Genomic DNA, 20,083 nt, shown 5'->3' with positions numbered 1-20,083 from the left:
GTCCAAAGACTTTTTGTGAGATTGAGATTAAAAATAGCAGACTAACTAATCTGGCAGAAGAAGTTTCAAGGCAGTGTAATGTTGAGGCAGTGGCATGGCTACTGTTCAGGGCTTTTAGCCAGATCTATGTTGAAAATCAAGAGCATAGAGCCCAGTGGAATGATTTAAAACGTGAGTTTGGCCATAAAGGAAGCTCCAATAAAACTATGGACTGCAAAGATACAACAAAGGAGATCTCGATTGCTGAGAAGGAACAGAAGAATAGAAAAGATGGCCTGAGGGCATCACAAGAAGCAACAGGACTCCACCCTTTGCAGCCTCAAAATTGCAAAAGTAAGCCTTTTTTTTTTTTTTAAAGAGGCCTCCAGAGCACCATGCTCCAGAATAGCCAAGGCCTAGGGAAATTGTTCCTCAAAATTGGATTCAGAGTGCTCAGTGATTCAGGCACGCAACCCCTACAGTCACAAGAGAGGGACATCTGGCTACTGTACCAGCTGGCAGCAGACCTTGTCATCATTCATGTGGCACTGGTTTTCAGTACATGCAGAATACAGCAGCTGAGGGCTCAAGAAGGATTCCACCCAGATTTAAGAAGGCCAGATAGTGTGCCCATGACAGAGCAGAGTGTGAAGCTGTGAGTGTGAAGTCAAAAATGCAGTGGAGACCCCAGAAGTTTGAAAGAGGTAGGAATGTGGATTGTCTGAGAAAACTGCAAGGAGGGTATAGAGCTGGCCCAAGAAAAGCCATGGGAGAGATACAACCACCTGTAGGGACATAGGGGCAGACCCACGCAAGCCCTCTGCAGTTCATACCTTGTCCTCAGATGCTCACATGGAACTACAGGACTTAATGTTTGACCTGCTTGATTTTGTATTTGCTTTGGTCTCATTTGTATCCCCCTGCTTGTAACTTTTGGAATAAAAATGTCTACCTTGTGCCACTGAATGTTGGAAGTGTTTGACTTCCTTTTCATTTGCACAGGGGCTCACAGCTAAGGGTTTGCCTTAAATCTCAGAAACTTTTCAGCAATGCTGAAACTGATAGAACTGTGGCAACTCTTGAAGATGGACTAAATGTCTTTTGCATAAAGAGATGTGCATGAGTCTTTGGAGGACTAGGGCAAAATGCTATGGTTTGTATCTAGACATTCCCCCAAAGCCTCACCTAGTTACAGGTGGGGCTTTTTCAGAGGTGGTTGACTCTAGAGTGTGTGATACTGGGATCAAGGGAATGTGATTGGTAAATCACTCCACTGGTTGGTTTGACATAGTTCTGGCTAGGGTTAAAGGTGGTGAGTGCTACACCCAACCTAGGCAGGTAGCTTACATACAATATGAGGGACAGAAAGAGCCTTCTGTCTCTTTCTCTACCCTAACCCTAACCCTAACCCTAACCCAAACCCACCATGAACTGTTGCCTCTCTGCCATGGGCCAGTTAACTTACCTTGGCGCCAGATAACTATGGACTGAAACCTTTACAGACTGTGATCCAAATAAACCTCTCCCCTTTAACACTTGGTCTCAGCAAAGAGAAAACTAAGCTCTTACAAGCTGTGCTGCTATAAACACAGGAGTGTGTGGATGACTCAGTATGATGTCTTTAGCTCTTTAAGAAAGACAGCAAGAAGTGAAATAGTGGAATCAAATGGAATTTCTAGTTTTAGTTGTTTGTGGAATTTGCACACTGATTTCCACAGTGGTTGTACTAGCTTACACTCCCATCTATAATAGAGAGGATTTGCTTTCCCTGAGTCAGCACTTCTTGCATTTTTTTGTTTGTTTGTTTGTTTGTTTTTGTTCAGTGAAGTACTAAGTTAAGGGCCCGTGCCCACGGTATGTCCCACTGACTCTCACGAAGTACCACAACACAAGTCACCGGATCGTATCCTAGGAAAGCAGAAGGTAGACACAGCAGGAGCATGGCCCATACAGTGTTGCAGGTGACCCTGGGATCACAGGAGCAGCAGACGACTCTCACAGAAACCACTGTCCTGTTGCCAGGAGACAGAACTCTAGCCCAGTATGATGCACAGACCTGTAATCCCAGCACTCAGAAGGCTGAGACAGGAGGATCACCACAGGTTCAAAGCCAGCCTGGACTACACAGCAAGACACCGTCTCAAAAAAGAAGAGAAGGAAGAGGAGGAGGAGGGAGAGAAAGAAGAAACAGGAAAAACAGAATCCTGTTGGAGCACTGTCTATGACCAAAAACTGCAACTGCAGTGTGGGACTGTTGCTGTTGCTGTGAATCAGATACTTAAGACAGGCACTCTCCTGAAACTCAATCTTTGGAAACACAATCACTAAGCCAAATGAGACAGAGAAATGAAGACTCCTAGTTTTGCCTGAGACTTCCTGGCACCAGGGACAGATGTGCCTGCCCCCAGCCCTCTGCAGGACGGCATGGTGGCCCAGGCTCGGTTTCCCTGTGAGCACGCAGGGCTCAATGAGGGCCACGAGGAGCTCTGGTTGCTGCTCCTGCTGTATCACTGTGTCACTGGGGAACATTTATGATGCCCTGCCAGCTGCCACGCCCTCGGGCACTGCTCCTGTCAGGTGCCTGGCCCCAAGTCTGTAAGGCGCATATTCAATGTGGCTGCGTCACATCAGCTCCTGTTTCCTGAGGAGCTGCAGGGCTGCTGTGATACTAACCAAGACAGAGACACAGAACAACAGGAAACAGACAGAGACGCAGGGACAGAGACAGGGAGCAAGAGCAGGGAAGGGAGTCGCCTGACTCAAGCCCTTGCCCACCAGCGTCTCCCAGGTGCCATGGTGGCCAAAGGTCACAGGCCTGGCTGCTCCCATACGCAGAAGGCCCAGGTCTGCTGTGGTACGGAGCTCAGCCATGTGTGTGTCCCCAAGTTTGCTGATTCCACCTTGGCCATCTCAGCGCTGCTCCTGAGCCACCCAGCAGCTCCACACTGCTGGCTCCATCCTTCTGTTCTCGAGTTCCTTGGGTTACGTCCTCTGCTGCAACCACTTTGCTGGTAGTTTTCACCCGCCACAGCCTTTAGAGGCCCCTGATAATGAACAGCTGCATGGAACTCCCTGGGAACCTGTGGGAGGGACAGTGCAAAGGGGCATTGCCCTGCTGCTCCAGAGAATCCTGTCCTGCACCAAGAGGCTGGAGGAGAAAGAGCACAAGTTTGAGGCCAACCTGGGAAATTTGGCAACTTAGTAAGACCCCATTTCAAATAAAACTAATAAATGGCTGGGGGTACAGCTCGTGCAAAGGCCCTGACTTCAATCCCCACTACCAAAACAACAAACTGAACAGCTCTGAAACAAACAGCAAAACAGCTTCCTGGATGGAATCCAGCTCCTTCAGTGCTGGATCTAGTTCTTCTGTGACAGATCTGGGAGTGAGGCACCCTCAAAGTGTCACTGTTCTCTCTATGGCCAGCTAAACTGGCCACTGAGTTGCACCACACTCACTGGAATGAAGCCTAGAAGACCAAGTGGCCCTGATGGCAACGTCAAACCCTCAGCGACCCAGGCAGCTTGGGCAGAGAAGCCTCAGTCGCCACCACAGCCACCCCACTCTAAGTAGGGCGCCCCCTGCCACACCATGGGGTGGCTGCTTCCCCCCAAACCTCAGAGTGGAAGGGGACCTCTGCCCACAGCAGGGCCTGCCTCATCTTTGAGGAGCCTAGGAGCCTCCGGTCACATGCGCTGGCTCTTCCCAGCAAGTGTGTGGAGGGCTGCAAGTGGCTCTGCCCCTCGGGTCAAGGACAAACTCCAGGCTGGGTCTCCACAGAGACTCACACTCCAGCTCTACTTCCCTCCCAGCCCGGCAGTCAGACCTAACTCCTCTGGGCTTCACCTGCGTCCTCTCTCCCGCACAGCACAGCCCACACTCTCTCAGGGTGTTGACGACAGGCACTGGGCAGCACCCCAGCCTCTGCTCCCTGACCCCACATCCCCCAGCACCCTGGCCGCCTCCTTCTGCACAGTGACTCCCTGGACTGCAGTTCCAAACACTGTGCTCAGGCTGGTGCACTCCAGGCGCCACGGTTCCCTGAAAACTCACCCCAACCACATATCCAGCAAGACCACCCCTGACCCCACACACAGCCAGGGCTGCCAGCGGAGCTCCTCGAAGGACACCCCATCTTCCCTGCTATGTGGTCCCAGGGCATCTCCAGAGCCCAGCTGTTAGAAAAGGCCTGAATTCCACCAGTTCCACCTTCACTGTGCAGCTGCCCCACCCTCCTCCCTGACCACTGGCAGCCTGTGCAGCCTGCCCACTGCTGAAAAGTAGGAGACGGCTGGTCAAAGGAATTAAAGTTCCCAGACACCAACAAAAACAGGATCATGGTAGGGCGAAGACTGCCACATGCTTGGTCCGCAGGTACTATGGTCTTATGATAAACTGGTGCCAGATATCAAACAGGGGCAGCCTGGTGACCTCATGAAACATTCACAGGGCCTAACAGTGACCATCCAAAGCCTCTTCAGTGCAGTCACTTCCTCCTGTCCCCAGAATTCCAGCAAGCACTGGCCTGCTGTCACTATGGTGGCCTTGCATTTTGTAGAGATATATGAGGTGCAATACAAAAATACAGTGAATGTGTAACTTTTTAAAAATCTAAAATAGGCCTGGGGATTTACCTCAGCAGCATAAGCGCCTGCCTTGCAAGCGTGCGGCTGTGAGTTCGATTCCTGGTACTGCCAAAAAAAAAGTCTAAAATAAAATACACAGTCCCATAAATCTCCCTTAAACACACTTTGCCCTTTGGCTTCAAACATCATTCCTTGATGCTTCCTGCAGCAGCTCTGAAGCCCTCTTTCCTTAGCTGCACTGTCTTGGTTGCCCTGATATCCTGAATGGATTCAAAACATTTCCCTTTCAAGGTCATTTTGACTTTGGGAAGAGCTGGAAGTCGCATGGTGCCAGATCCAGTCACTAAGGCAGACGAGGACGCAACATCATGTTTTTACACACCTGCCTTTCTGCTGGATGGCGCTCAGCAGCTGCTTGAGGACACACAAAAGAGGACTCCAGAGCCATTTCAGAAAGTGCCGAGAATAGCAGGATAGGCGTGCTCAAAGAAAAGGACAGCATCTGAATGGGATTCAGGGTAAGGCAGTTTTCAGGATTACACTTCTTTAAATGTGACTTTCACCATACTGCTGAGGCCCTTGGCCATGGATGGACTTACACAAGGGGAGGGGGCACTTGTCCTGCCAATCAGCATCATATATTCTGGGGACACCCACTATGGCTGAGCATTCCCCCATTTGTGGGTACTGCTCCTCCACTCACTAGCTGAGAGACATCTGCCCATCCCCACTCGAAGTGGCTGAAGCCCACAGGGCTTGGCTGGGACCCGCATGGTCTCCGACAGACACCTAGCAGGAGCAAACATGCTTGGTGGACACGTTATATTATTCTAAGAAGCTGCAATCTTTGGGAACAGCTTTCACTGCACATTCCCACTACCAGCATCACAGTATCCAGTTCCTTCCCGTTCGGTATGACCATCCCGCAAGGAGAGCAGCGCTAACAGGGAGAAGGCAATGTCTCACTAGGTCTTGACTGACATCCCAACCAGTGGTGATATCAGCTTCTTTTTCTGTTATATTGCCATCCATTCGTCTTTGGGGAAAGGTCTGCTCAGACCCCTTGGTAGCGTTAGAACTAGATTCTTTTCCTATAAGTGAGGTTTGAGAGTTCTTCATGAATTCTGGATACGAGTCCTTAGACATACAAGTAATTTGCAAGTGTTCTTACCTGTATATTGCTTTGTCATTTTTTAAACAGTGTCTTTCAAAGAACAGAACTTTAGTTGTTTGTTTGTTTGTTTGTTTGAGATAGGGCCTCAGTATGTAGCCCAGGTTGGCCTCGAGCTCACAGAGATCCTCCTGCCTCAGCCGCCCTAGGCTGAAATTACAGACACACATCACCATGCCTGGCTCAGAACTTTTTCATTTTGATTGTGTCCAATTTATTAACTTTCTTTTATGGATCATTGTTTTGGTACTGTACGAAATCCTGCTCGGCCCAAGGTCATGGAGTTTTTCCCCTGAACTTTCTATAGGCTTTACAGCTCACTTTGTGATTTGTTTCTAAATTAACTTCTGCATGCTGTGCAAGGTACGCCAGAGCTCGTTTTCTGAAGCGTGTGTGTCCATGCGTTGGTGAGGACCTGCGCGCTCACCAACCGCACATGGCCCGTTTGGCCTGGGCCTACGCTCGAAAGGTCCTGGGGATGTTTCTGTCTGTGAGCAGAACAGGCCGCCTCGTTTCAGAGCTCTTTGAGAAGTCTGGAAACCACGTCCCAACCCCCTTCCTCCTCCTCACAGTCACTGTTCCAGGTCCTCTGCATCTTCACATAAATTTACAGTCATCTGTTAAGCTCCATCAAAAAAAAAAAAAACAACTTGGCTCATGGTGCTGCTCAGGATTCTGTTGGATAGGCAGCTCCGGACAAGGCTCCCAATAGCGCCATCCTCGGGGCTGCTCTGCAACACCAGTGTTCGCCCTAAGACAGGCTTCTCATTCCCCAGATTTATCCACAGGCATTTCTCTCTCGTTTTTCTTTTGCTTTTGCTGACGCAACGGTATTTCTAATTTGCACTTCTAATCGTATCGCTGGTACACAGAATTCCGGTTGATTTCCACGCCTTGACCTCGTCTGCTTCAAACTGTTAAACGCACTTCTTAGCTCTGGGGTGCATTCTGAAAGCCCACCCGCTCTTTCGAGTGGACAGTCCTCGCTGTACCCTACAGTTTTACCTCCTCCCTTCTGTCCCGCTGTCTTCCACTTCTTTTTCTCCCAGATACCTAGCACAGGCTGAATGGCGGTTGAGGACGGTGGCCCGTGAGGCAGGGAGCGTGGCCTCCGTGGCGTGGCATGGACAGTTCTGACGCAGCACTGTGACGTAAGTAAGTCGTAACTAGACTACTGCCGAACGTTAAAGCTGACGTGTACCCAGCCAGACTAGAGTGTCAGCCGATGCTCACGTAAGGAAGACCAAGACACAAAGATTGTATAAACAGGTGTGGTTAACGCCACGTTCGGCACTCGGAATCTGTTGAGCCAGCGCTGGCAGGAATAAAGCCGCTTCCTGGGAGAAAGGCCTCAATATCCCTCTCTCTACAGGACAATCCTGCAGCACTCCTCACTCCCGATCCAAGGCAGCCTTCCCATGGTCACGGGATTACAGACTCTCCTTCCCTGGGATGAGGAAGCGGTTGCTGTCTATACCTGGAGTGCTGGGAGATATTTTTTAAATCACGAATGGATTCTCGATTTTAGCAAATGTTTTCCTGCGTCTATTGAAATAATCCTATGACTTCTTTTTTAGTTTGTTCCTATCATGGGTCACATCGACTCCTTTTCTCAGAAGGATCAACCTTGGGTTCCTGAGATTGGTTCTCCTTGGGTATGCACAGCCTTTCCTGTATCACACTGATTTTGAGAGGCCGGTACTGCTGGAGTTTTGCACAGAGGGTCACAAAGGTCACTGGTCTCCAGTCTTTTCATGACGTCACTGTCAGGCATTGTCGTGGGGATAATGCTGATCCCATGGAAAGGGTTGGGAAGCCTTTCCTCACTTCCAGTTTTTAGGAAAGTATGTAGATTGGACATTCTTTTTCCCTAAATGTTGGTTAGAATTCAGCAGGGAAGTCATCTGACCTGTGATTTTCCTTGTGGAAATTTTTTTTCTCTGAAAATGCAATTTCTGAAACAGGGACAGGACTGCTTAGGCTCTCCACTTCTTCTGGAGCAAGCCTTGGTAGCTTGTTTTCCAAGGAACCCTTCTGTTGTGTGGAAGCTGCAGACTACATTGGCACAAAACCTCAGTACTGCCAGTGTCACTCTCCGTGGAGCTTTGGGGATTCCTCAGACTGGTCCTTTTGTGTTTTCTCCTTTTTCTTCTCAGTTTGGCAATCAGTTTGTCTGTTTGACTGATTTGTCTAAGAAGCAGCTTTTGTTTTAATGATTTTATCCAGGAATTTTGTACTGTTTTTCTGACTTCCATGCCACTCTGTGCCTTGCTTGCTACTTACTTTGGGGTCACTCTGCCCTTTCTCAAGGTAGAGGCTCCACTGCAGACCCCAGAGAAAGAGCTGTGTATGGGGCAGGCATGGTCTCGCCCGAGGACGATCCCACAGGTAGGAGCCTGTGCAACACCCTGGCGGATGCTGTGGGACTCATGGACCCTTCAAGTCACCCTGCATTATCAGAGGTGCAGCAAGGGGACCCTCGTCCTCCTATGTGCATCCCAGATTCATAGAGTCTGATAGACATTCCCTCCCAGTCTCCTAGCACTTAAAAATGCAACCTCCAAGGCCCTTCTGGAAACTTCACCTTTGACATGAGTCTGTCAGGAATTTGAACACATGCTATTTATAGAGCCTGTTTTCAAAAGAAACAGAAATGCATTTGCAAATCTGAACAGTTAAAGCCAGAGAGAGCTTGTTTCCACCAGAAGAAGTCTGTTATTGGCACCCCTGTTTTGTGAGATTACTTACATAATCACAGATCTTAAATAAGACAAGTTCCTCAGCACCATGGGAAAAAAGCAGCCTCAAGATCACTCAGGGAAACTTGAGGCCAGCCTGGAGGAAGACCCAAAGTCAGGGTCACCCACTCCTCCCAGTGAGCTGTGGCACAGGTAGTGAGAACCACTAGGCCTTTTCCAAAAACCTGCAGTTCTGACAGATCACTGCGTTGCTCTCCCTGAAGTGAATGACGAAGGCACAATCATGCAGCGAGGGTTCAGGAAGCGACTGGCCTTCTCAGAGAACCTGTGCTCCCTTCACAGGGAGCACTGCAGCTTCCTCAGGAGCTGGGACTGCTCAGCACAGTAAGTTGGAGGAGAAGCTTCTCAACCCCAGCACTTTGCATGAGACCCTCCGAGCAGAGTAGGAGGCCGCCACAGCACAGCCACCATGGGCAGTGTCTACACCCAACCAGAACCAGCTCAGAACCAATGCATGTGGAGCTGTGGCCTCCCGATTAGACCCTGACCAAGCAACTTCAAGGAAACTGGAAAGCTCACTGGCTTTTACATGCACTTTTTCCAGGTTCAGATTTTCACTTAGCTTCTTCAGAGAAAAGAGAGGAAGATTATCAACCCCATCAAAGAAAACTACTACTCCAGAGATATAAAGGGTGTTCAGGGGCTGGGGAGCTAAAGCTCAGCGGCATAAGCGCCTGCCTTATAAGCAGGTGGTCGTGAGTTTGATCCCTGGTACCGATAAAAACGAAAAAGACAAAAAAAAAAAAAAAAGAGTGTTCAAACTACATGGTCAAAGTTTAACTTTAAACCACAGCACAGGAGGACACACTGCCACAAGTCCCCTCAGAATCCTCCCCTCACTTCGAGCACAGTCATCCCCCCCATCTGGCCGCTTTCTGCAGCAGCTCTGGTGTCGTCGTCCATGAGAGTCTTTACGAGGTGTAACCAATAATATGGTGACACACCATGAAACAGAAAGGTAGCACCTAACACATGACATTGTCGTGGTTCAACTTTGTCACTAGATCTGGCATTGTGTGACTCCTGGCTTTCCCCCAAGTCAAAATGACCTTGAAGGGGAAACTGTTTGAATCCTTTCAGGACATGGAGGCAGCCAGGACAATGCAGCTGAAGGCCCTCAGGAGAGGGACTCCAGATCTGCAGCAGAAGTATCGAAGTTGATGGGATGCACAGGCTGGGAGTCAGGAGGGGTGTTCTGAAGGGGATTCCTGGCAAGGGTCTGCTACTGTCACTGTTCTTTCTCACTTAGGCATTTACTACTTTTGTCAGTCACAACACCTTACAAAGTCATGCATGCAACACCAAGCAAAGGAAAAAAGGCCACTTGACACAAGAGGAGCACATCAAAGTAGTCACAAAGACAGGAGGGCTACAAGCAAGGACAGTGCCTGTCTGTCTGCCTGCCCCCCTTCTGATGTTACTGGGGTTCCAATTCAAGGTGTAAAATTGTCTGACTTGCTTCTCTTACAACATCCCTCGAAAAACAGGAGAACAAGAAACGCAAACCTCACTTCCATTGACAACAGCAACACATGGGCTCCAGGTCACCGTGGGAGGTCAGGGCCCTCAGCCTTGCTTTCCAGAAAAGTGATCCCAGAGGCCCAGCATGGGGAGAGCTGGTGCCAGGGAGCTGCAGAGAGCCGGCCTCACACCACTGCTGCAGCCACTCACTTTCCCCAGTGTCCCCACCCCCACAGCGGGAGACCACTTCCCAGAGCTGTCAGGTGATGCGAGGAGGGGCAGGCACAGTCCAAAAACAAGAACAGGATCACAGAAGGAGGGCACAGAAACAGAGAAAAGGAGAACAGTAGAAGGCAAGAAGTTGGAGGAAGACAAGCCTGAGAATGAGAAAGAAGGGTGCCTAGGAAAGGAAGAGTAGTAACTGTAATGTAAGTAGAGAAAGACAAGAAGTGTGAGCAGACACGGCCCGCAGGATCGAGGCCTAGCCGGGGGCCCAGGCATCCGCCCCACCCTGGACACAGGGCAGCGCCAGAGCATGATGGGGTCTGGCACACGGCACACACTCAGACTGTGCTGTCCCTGCTGAGGGCCAGTGTGACCACCGCAGAGGCTGAGAAAGGCTGGGGACACAGTCCAAGGAATGCAGCACCTCCCAGGAGCTAGGCCACAGGCTCAGGGTGGTCCTGAGCAGGGCGTCAGCCAGCACACACCATGCCCATGTGTGTAGCCAAAGACAGCCACATGATAGCTGCCACCAAGGGCCCATGGACAATGCACAGGAGCAGTGAGCCCTCTTTTGGGTGGGACAGAGGTCACTAGGCCACTTGGCTGTGAGGAGGGACGAGAGCTACATTTCCAGGCCTGGGCAGCTGTGCTTAGGGTTTTCTGGGCACGTGGGACACTTTTCAGGGTAGGTCGAAGTGTGGCACAAACTTCAGGTCCTGGGGCTTCCTCGGTGCCTGTGCATCCTTCTGTGTCCCCTGAGATGTCCCTACTGTGCCCAACAGGCCTCTCTGGCGCCTGGTGACGCTGGCCCACTTGAAGGCGGAAACAGGATGGCCCAGTCACTCAGCAAACATTACAGGGCTGAAGCTGGGGCTGCTGAATGCACAGCCAGTGAGGGGTCTCCCACAAAGCTGGGTGGCACAGGCGGGTCAGGGGCCTCGAGCCCCTTAGGTGGCAGGCTGTGTGTCTCAGGACAATGTTCCCCCCTGCCCGCTCCCTTCAGTGAGGGACCCAGGGTCAAGTCCAGGGCACATGGGATCTGACCAGAGAGCTGAGACATTCCATGAGACAGAAGGGACCACCACTTTGCCGCCAATACGGCCCTTGCTGGTCACATTTGCTCCCCCAAATTCAATGCGCAGATCCTGATCTCAGCGCCTTAGAGTACAGCCTTATTTGGAAATGAGGTGACCACAGTCGTCATCAGCTAAGGCGGGGAGGGCCTCACCTAACAGCGCTGCTGTCCTCAAGGGAGCTGCAGCTCTGTGCAGACCCCAGAACAGCACAGAAGATTGGGGCCCAGTGCCCTGGGGACCCCTCAACCTCAGACTTCTGGCCTCCAGGCCACAGGACAAACACACACACCAGACTCCCCTGCAAAGACTGGTGTGGTGCCTAACTTTCACTAACCCCAGCCGCAGTGTATCCAGGTCTCCTGCAGGACAAGGCACGGGACCCCTGAGCTCTCCATGACTTCTCTCCTGCTGGGCACAAAGAGAACCAGTTCTGAGTTTTCAGGTTGAGTTAAATGATTTAGCCTGCCTCAAGCCCCATTGAATTGAAACTGCATGTAGCACAGGTTGCGTTAACCCTGCAATGGCGCCCTGCATCTGAGCATCGCCTCCAGGACCTGGGGTATATACAGTGGGAAGTTGTCCTGCCAAGATCCAGGACATTGTGGCCTTGTTGCGTCCCGGACACAAGAGGAGCGAGGGTCGGGCAGAGAGAGCTGCAGAGTCACCCTTCAAGCACAGGACACAGGACTGAAGCTCCCAATCGCACCTCCGCCTCCTCTCAGGACGCTCACAGTGGTCACGCTCAGGGCCTCTCCCTGGTGCCCACGTGAGGATCTCCACACGCCCCTCTGCTCACTGTCCAGCCGGAAACACAGAGGAACGTCACTGAGGGTGCCCACAGCTAGGATGCCCGGAGCTCCATGAATGTCCCCTCCCTGCCCTAAAAACCAAGGCACCTACAGTCACAGAGAAATGTGCAGGGGACCCTCCTCGGTCACCCCAGCCTCGTGGCACCTGTGAGGCTGTGGACATGTGGAGGCGAAGCCACATGCTGCTCACATGGCCACTGCTGCCAAGGCACCCATGTGGCAACGGGTCACGCAAAGGTCCTTTCAGCCCACACGGATGCTTTGTTCAGCTTCCAAATGTCCAGGAAAGGGACCACAGAATCACAGGAGAGTCACACGCCCTCCCTGAAATCATAGCTGGTCTACACACATGCTCTGTGGCACGTTACCACATGCAAGCGCTGGCCGGGAAAACAGGACTTCTGAGCACAGGCCTTGAGAGACAGAACGGCTAATATCTGACTCCTAAAACCCACCTTTGAGCTCAAGTACAGGTGCTCTGTCCATAGTTTAGTGCTTTGACACTCAACTTTCATGGCCATAGAGTCTGCTGGGGCTCTTGGAGACAAACAGCAGGTTTGACCTGAGAACTGGTCCACCGGCCCACAGTGGTGAAATAGATCACCTCCATGGTTGCTATGGGCCACACATTTTATTCACTCCTTTGTTGCTTTACAGATGAAAGGAACACCACAGTTTTCTAACAAGATCTTTTTCAGAATTTTAAAGTCAGGCAGCCTATTCATTCCAAAATGCGAGTCCTGCTTTCATAATGTTTCTTAGCTAGGTGTGTGCACACCTGTAATCCCAGCCCTTGGGAGGCAGAGGCAGGAAGATCATTGCAAGTTCAAGACCAGCCTGAGCTACAAAGTGAGCTGAAGGCCAGCCTGCACTGCATAGTGAGACCCTATCTCAAAAACAAAAAACAAAAACAAAAACGAAAATGATTCTTGAAATTAGCCAATATTTTTTCTGTCTTTTTGAGACAGGGTCTCATTATGCAATGCATGCTAGCTTTGAACTCACTTTGTAGCTCAGGCAGGTTGGTCTGAAATTTGCAGAGATCCTCCTGCCTCAGCCTCCCAGGTACTGGGATTACAGGCATGTGCCACCACACCCAGCCTGGCCAATCAATATTAATGCAGCTAACATACCAAAAAATTGGGGGGCTTTGATGCTGACATGGGTTTATTGTCCTCACATAGGAAGTTTCTTACAGCTTTGCTTTAAGAAATGGAACCACATTTTCTTTAAGCCTATTTTGGTAAACTCTGAGAGCAGTTCAGTCTGCGCAACATCTGTCTTTTATTATGAGAGGCACCAACCTCCAGATGACAGCCTACATTGTGTGCCTTGAAAGTTACATTCTGCTCCCAACCCATCTTAAATCATGATTTTATTGATTAGTTTCATTTACAAGCAACACTTTCAGAGGCAGGCAGTCTATTCATTCCAAAATGCAGGTCCTGCTTTCATAAATACGTTCCGAGGCAGAGAAACACCTAAAACAAATGCTCCTGCTGCAATATCCATGCTAAAATGACTGCTTCTTGCCCTAATTTTAAATGTTGCTCCATACTGTGCAAACTCAGGAACAAAACTAAGCTTTTAACTTCTTCAAGGCACTTAATTAACATTTGATTAACAAGTTACCACTGCGCCTGGAGGCCAGTATACCCCATGGAAAACTAAACAGCTCTTCTGAATGACCGTGCACTTCGGTTCCTACATTTAATACTTTTTAAATAATCGTTGATCTTCTCATAAATTACGTACCAGTTCCGGAAATCGTAGATGCGACTCTAGTGTTTCTGATGTTCCTGGCGCCTGCTTTCCCAGGCCCTGTGAGCTCCCAGCCGGCCAGCAGCTCACAGACAAGGTCAAGGTTCACCCTCCCGCCCCAGGGAGCCCCAGCCCCAGCCCCAGCCTTGCATCGCGACCCAGAGAGGAAATCTGGGTTCTGACACCAGCTCTGAAGGCTACCGGGCTTCACACCCAGTGCGTGCGTGCGTGCGGGACTACAGGCTTGGACACGGCAGGGACTGCTTCGTGGGCAAAATAGTAAGTCACGGCCCAGCTCCGGCTCGCGCTGTGGATGGCTGCATCTGTTTAACACGCATAACCAGGCTGCTGGAGCCAGGAGGGCGGTCTCGGGTCGGCCCGCAGGGCCGGCCGCGAAACCCGCGTGAACAAAGCCTTGGTGGGCAGCGACGCGGAGCAGGAACCCCGGCCACGTCCTCTGCCCGGCCCAGCCCCACCGCTGCCGCCGCCGCCGCCGCACACAATGGCGCCCCGGCCCCGCCGCCGTCGGCCGCGCACAAAGGCGCGCGCGCCAGGTGCTCTACGCGCATCTCGGCCGGGGCGCGGCCGGGAAGAGGGGCACTTACTTTCTCGATGGTCCCGGGCAGCAAGCGCTCCAGCAGCCTGCAGAGGACCACCCCATCCTTGAGCGACGCCTGCAGAAAGCCCTCGGGGTCCGCGATGGTTTTCTTGGGCGACTCCAGCACCCCCAGGGTGATGAGCCACGTAACGGTCTGCTCGGCCGAATTCATCGCGGCGGCGGCGGCGCGGGTCACCCCCGAGCGCCCGCCCGGCCCGCGCCCGCGCCCGCCTCCGCGTCCATGGGCCGCCCAGCAGCTCGGCCCGCCTCGGCTTGGCTCGGCCCTCGCGCCCGGCCCGCCGCCGTCACGGGCCTGCTCCTGCCAGGCGCCGGAACCTGCGGGCGCCCGGCGCCGCCCCCGCCGCCGCCCCCCGGCCGCGGCCGCCGTCGCCCGATGACATCACCGCCGGGAGAAGAAAGACGCGGCGCCCGCGCGCGCCCCGCGCCCCGCGCAGCCGGCCCGGCGCACGGCGAGGCCCGGCACCTGCGCCCGTCCGCTCACCCGCCGGCCCCCGCGCCCTTTGTCTGCGTCCGCGCGGGGCCGGCTTCCCAGAATGCCCTGTCAGTCCCCGCCACCCAGGTCGCGGGCAGGGGAGCTATCGCCAGACGCAGCGCCTCCGCGCCACCTCGCAAGCCAGGATGACGGCGCCGCGCGCGGGCTGAGTCAACCCGCCCCCGGGCCCTCTGCGGGTCGGCCGCGTGCGTGACTCGGCGCGAGGCGGGAGGGACCGACCGCTCGGGGGCCGCGCAGAGAGAGGCTGCCGAGGCGGGGAGGCGCGGAGCCCGAGCGAAGGAGTGGACTCCGCGGGCGAGGACGCGGCTGGCGGCTGGCAGCGCGTGGCGGGAGCGACGCGCGGGTCTCCTGGAAGCGGGCGGGGGCCCCTCTCTCCCGCGCGCCGCGGGCTTCCACGTGCGCTGCGCTCTGCTGGCTGCTGCGACTTCCACAGCCTAAAAACGGCACTCGCGGTCGCCCGACACCTTGCCTTGTGCCTTGTGTCTGTCACTCCATGTGACACGCAGGCTGGAAGCCACAAGACTCCCTCCCTCCACTCTCTCCTGGAGTACTTCGACTGCAGTCGTGATCGTATTTAATCCCAGGGTCTAGTGAAGTGGTCAGATTTACTTCGCAAAAACACAAAATTCCAACAGCGTGGTGAATCTTGGATTAGGAGGGCAAGCTATTCCAGGACAACAGCTGCCGGCTGAGAGTGCTGGCCAGCTCTGAGAAGGGGCCTGGCGCTGCTGGATGGACATCAGCCGTGTTGCAGCCTGCGAAGTGGCTCCGGGTGCGTGTTACCCAAGGTGAGGCCCTGGGTTAGTTTTCCCATCCCACCCTTGCTGGGTGCCTGCCATTCCCTACCTCCTCCTCTGGTCCAGGGTCAGGGCAGCCTTTGGTGACTGTCCCATGCTATACCCAAAGTCTTTTATCAAGGGGAGGGTCAGTCTAAGGAGGCTGCTGCTTACTGTCATTATCACTGGATTTGCAAGATCACTTAGAGTGCATTCATTACAGTTTCAAATTTTCTTAAGTTGGTGCCTATAGTCTGGCAGAAATAATTAGTCACATCAACAACTGCCAAGTACAGAAGCCCCCCAGGAAGTGCCTAGCATCGGACTGGGGGCTCTGTGCCCCTGGTGGGGTGCAGACTCACAGACCACCTGTGAGACCCAAGTTTTTCTGCAAAAGTCCCTACCATTAAGGGTTCTGTGGTTGTTAGTTGCATTCTTTCTCTTGAATAAACAACTTCAAAAGCATTTATTTGAAAGAGATTCTAGAAGGTAGCACTGCTCACGGCTGGATTCTTTTAGGAGCCAGGATCGCCACTTGGTTAAACTCCCTGCCACTTTCCAAGTGCTGAGACACGAGACATGGAGAGGAATCAGGAGCTGGGCAGTCAGTGGCTTAGGGCCGGGGAAACAGAAGCCAAAGGACAACTGTGGCCTGTGTTTCTGCCCCTCCTCCCCTCCCAGGGGCACACAGAATGGCTTTCAGGGCAAGTGCTCCGCATGAGAGGTTCCAGCTTTACCCCGGCTGAGAGGCTGCTGTTTGTGTTTCATAACCGTGCCCCACATCGTCCTTAGGTCCCCACTCACTCTGCTGCAAAGCTCTAACTCCCAGAGCTCCGTGGAGCTTGTGTCCTCGGAAAACGTCTTTGGGAAAGGTTAAGTGCTAAAATCCACCCAGCCTTAGACTGTCAGAGGAATGCTGACCTAGAGCAGGGCGGCAACCCTATGGCACTCGGACCTCGGCAGGCTGTTTGTGTCATTGAAACCTCTAAAAGGTTTGCCCTGGCTGCCCTAGACTGTGTAGCAACATTGTCCTGTAGATTTACTGTCTGGAATTGGCGAAAATCTGGCTTGGAGACCATGAGGCAGCTCCAGGGAGCTCACTGCAGCTTAAGGTAAGTGCAGTCAAATGTAAGAAATTAAATAGGAAGGGCAGGGAAAAATAACTTATAAACACATACGGAGGCTGAAAAATCACACTGGATCCAAAGACATCTTACCCATCCAGTATGCAGTGAAGCAGAACTCGGGTGGGGTGCTTACCTGAGTCTGGCTCCCCTCAAAAGAGACCAAGAGCCAACAACTTGGGTGTAAGTAGCCCCCTGGGGAAGAGAGCTGGGGGTACAGTGAAGAAGAGGAGGCACAGAGACTGCATTGGTCAGCACCCCTGTCACTGGGATGTAATACCCAACACGTGGACTTAAAGGAGGCCAGGTTTATTTGGTTCACAGTCTCAGAGGGTTCAAGTCATGGCTGGAAGGTATGCCATAGCAGGAGAAACCTGCCTTATGCAGCCAGGAAGCAGAGAGAGTAGGGCAGAGCCAGGGACAAGAGACCACCCTCCTGGGTCGAACAGCACCCCAGTGGGTGACCACCTCCAACAGGACCCCACCTCACAACAGCACATTCAGCCAAGGACTCTGCTGTGAACCAATCCACTGATGAGCACAGCATCCCATGGATGCAACCCCTAAATGCATGAGACTCGAGAGACCTTCTAGATCTGGAGGAGGACAGTGATGAAGGACAGAGAGTATGAGGGCCAGCAGCACAGGTCTTGGGGCTTCAGAGACCAGATGCCTCTCAGCCCAGGGCCTCCCTGGCAGGGACCTGTGTGCAGTGAAGGGGTCATGCCACGAGCCAGCACCTGTGCCCACTCTACCTCTGCACAAGCGAGTGTCACCATCACTGTGATAGGGGCCAGATGACCCCCTTACTGGAGCACAGTCCTGGCATCTGTGACAGTGCATGCTGTGTACCCCTTGCCCACCCCCACTCCATGCCCAGTTCCTCTGGGTTCCTCTGCTGAGTGAGGAGGACAGCAGAAACCCAGCCTCCCCAGCTGGCCAAGCTCTCCAGCAGTATCCTCATAGCAGCTCATCAGAGGCTGGGGACCTGCCACTCTGCCTGCTACCTGAGCCCTCTCTGTGTGATAGGTACCCTCATAGATCTGGGTGGCTCTCCATACCCAGATGTAGAGCTGACAGGGACATAGACAGATGTCCAGGGACATGTGTCCACTTGTGGCTATGCCATATGGCCAGTGACAGAAGTGCACCCAGATTTCCTCCCTGTGTGGCTGCCTCCTGGGTTACCTGTGGTGCACCTGTCTCAGTTTGCACAGGTGCATGAAAACAGTGGACCCCGCTCCAGGGCTTCGGCTCGGCCAGTTCGTCTTACAGGGAGGGGAATCATCCAGGCCCCTCTCCTGACTCCCCCTCTGGCCAGGGTCCTTGAGACCTGTCTCCCCTTCCACCTGTGTCTTCACTCAGCACCACCCCTTTCTCTGTCTGCATTTCCCTCTTGTAAAGGGGACCCCAGTCCTGGGCAAAGGCTCACCCTGCCCAGTCAGGACCACCTGGCTTGGTTACACCTTCAAAACCCTGCGTTCAATACAGTCACATTTGCAGATGCTGGGAGTTAGGACTGAGCACATCTTTTGAGGGACACATGTCGGTTCACAATAAGAGCCCTGAGGAACTGTTAGGTCCCCCCCTCAGAATACCCCACCCAGGACAGGTCAGGGCTTCCTATCCCTCTCCCAGGATGCACCCCAGCTTGGGCCTCAGATCTGAAGACCCCTGGGCACTCTGCTTTTGCAGGACCACCCCTTCCATCCCCACCATCACTGCTGGTTCTCCCTGGAGCCACTATGCCCTGCAATGGTGCACCTCTTTTTCCATATCATTTCCATTACTCGTTCACATTTGCAGTGCATAGTGTTTGCATTCTTGTAGGGAGCTGGCAGGAGAACTATCACATCTTCGTTCTCTTGTCCCCTCCCTGCACCTCCTCCTCAGGAGCCCGGAAGCCTCACTGCCTGCATCAGCTTCGACCTGGGTCCAACCTCGGGCCCATGGTGCCAACTCATTTCCCAGGACCAGTGTGCAATCACTGCTTCCTTCCCAATATAGCTTCCTCTGTATCCCCGGAGGTTTATTAGAGAGCAGTTTCTTTTCCCCTGCATCCAAAGAGGTTTGTAATTGCCTTTTGGATCCCCCTCCCCAATCTGTGTATGAGAACTGCTTGTTAATTACTCAGAAACTGAGATTCCACTGCCCACAGACTGTTCTAGGGTTTTGCATTTTCCTGATTGGAGTTTTTAGAGACAGAGTCTTGCTATGCAGTGCAGCCTGGCCCTGGGCTCCCTGTACAGCCCTGGCCAGCCTCGAACTTATGACCCTCCCGGTGTGACTCGGCAGCTGAGCTAACAAACCCTACTTTCCATACTCTGATGAGATCATCAAACAGTTTACAAACCTGCAAAAAATGTGTGGTCTTTTCAAGAGAGTGTGTACTCGTATTAGCAAGGATTTCATTCTTTTAAAAACTGGTATTCACATTCTGAAATACACACACGCTGTGTGTTCCAAAGCAGTTTCCACGTGCCCTGGCCAGTGCATTCAGTGCCAATGCATGTAACCAGGGCTCGGATGAAGCCAGGGTGGCTCTGTGACCCAAAACCAGCTGCGTGTGCATGTGCTCATTCCTGTCCGTGGATCCGAGTGACAGTGCCACAATCGGGCCACAGGGCCTTCTCCCTCCCACAAGCACACTGCCCCACTGACCTTCCAGGGCCTTCTTTTCCCACCCTTGTTGTCTGTATGATGTCTGTTCTCAAAGATGTTTTTAAATCAAGCTCTCTCCAAATTTCAAATCCCTTTTGATATTTAGGTATCATGTTTGGCGCCCAACTGACTGGAAACTTCTATAACTTTTTCATACACCATGAGTTGAATCAGTTCGTAACGTTATCCTGATTTTTTCCTGAGTATTGAGGATTGAACTCAGGAGGTGCCATGGCTGAGCTACGCTGGCACCTGTTTGCATTTTTTAATTTGAGCCAAGTCCTTGCTAAGTCTGCAAGTTGCCCAAGCTGAGCTCAGACTTGCAGCCTCTTGCCTCAGCCTCCGAGAGCTCTGGATGGCAGGTGTGCACCACCCTGCCAGCTGATTCTTCTGTCTTTCATTTCAGTTTATTTGATCATATTTTTCATTCAGTTTGCTTTTGGCTTGAGTTTACCTGATAACTCCATGCCCTTCTCAACTTTTCTTCATTGCTATTATATAAAATTGGGGTTTTTTTTTAAAGAACTGTTTAATAGTATCTGTTTTTGATTAGTAAAATAAATTGTTACCATTTTGTCTATC

The 20,083-nt window shown here is 52.4% G+C and overlaps 1 protein-coding gene across 7 annotated transcripts in view; it reads right to left on the bottom strand.

The window, feature by feature from the left end:
* Arhgef7 (Rho guanine nucleotide exchange factor 7) overlaps positions 1-14,611 on the bottom strand; it is a 103,281-nt gene extending 88,670 nt beyond the window's left edge. For 5 of the 7 annotated variants that reach the window (XM_063247034.1, XM_063247036.1, XM_005007145.4 and 2 more), the window contains exon 1: positions 14,434-14,611. In XM_063247034.1, coding sequence (XP_063103104.1) covers positions 14,434-14,598 — 165 coding nt within the window. In that variant the 5' untranslated portion in view covers positions 14,599-14,611. The remainder of the gene's footprint in view (positions 1-14,433) is intronic. The other 2 variants (XM_063247037.1, XM_063247038.1) reach the window with 1 other exon arrangement.
* Positions 14,612-20,083: the final 5,472 nt, after the last annotated feature.

Source organism: Cavia porcellus, unplaced genomic scaffold (genome assembly GCF_034190915.1).
Source record: "Cavia porcellus strain 051 isolate PalLab524CR breed Dunkin Hartley unplaced genomic scaffold, mCavPor4.1 scaffold_4, whole genome shotgun sequence".
In the NCBI taxonomy this organism is placed as follows: Eukaryota; Metazoa; Chordata; class Mammalia; order Rodentia; family Caviidae; genus Cavia; species Cavia porcellus.
This window is presented reverse-complemented; position numbering and strand designations above follow the sequence as displayed.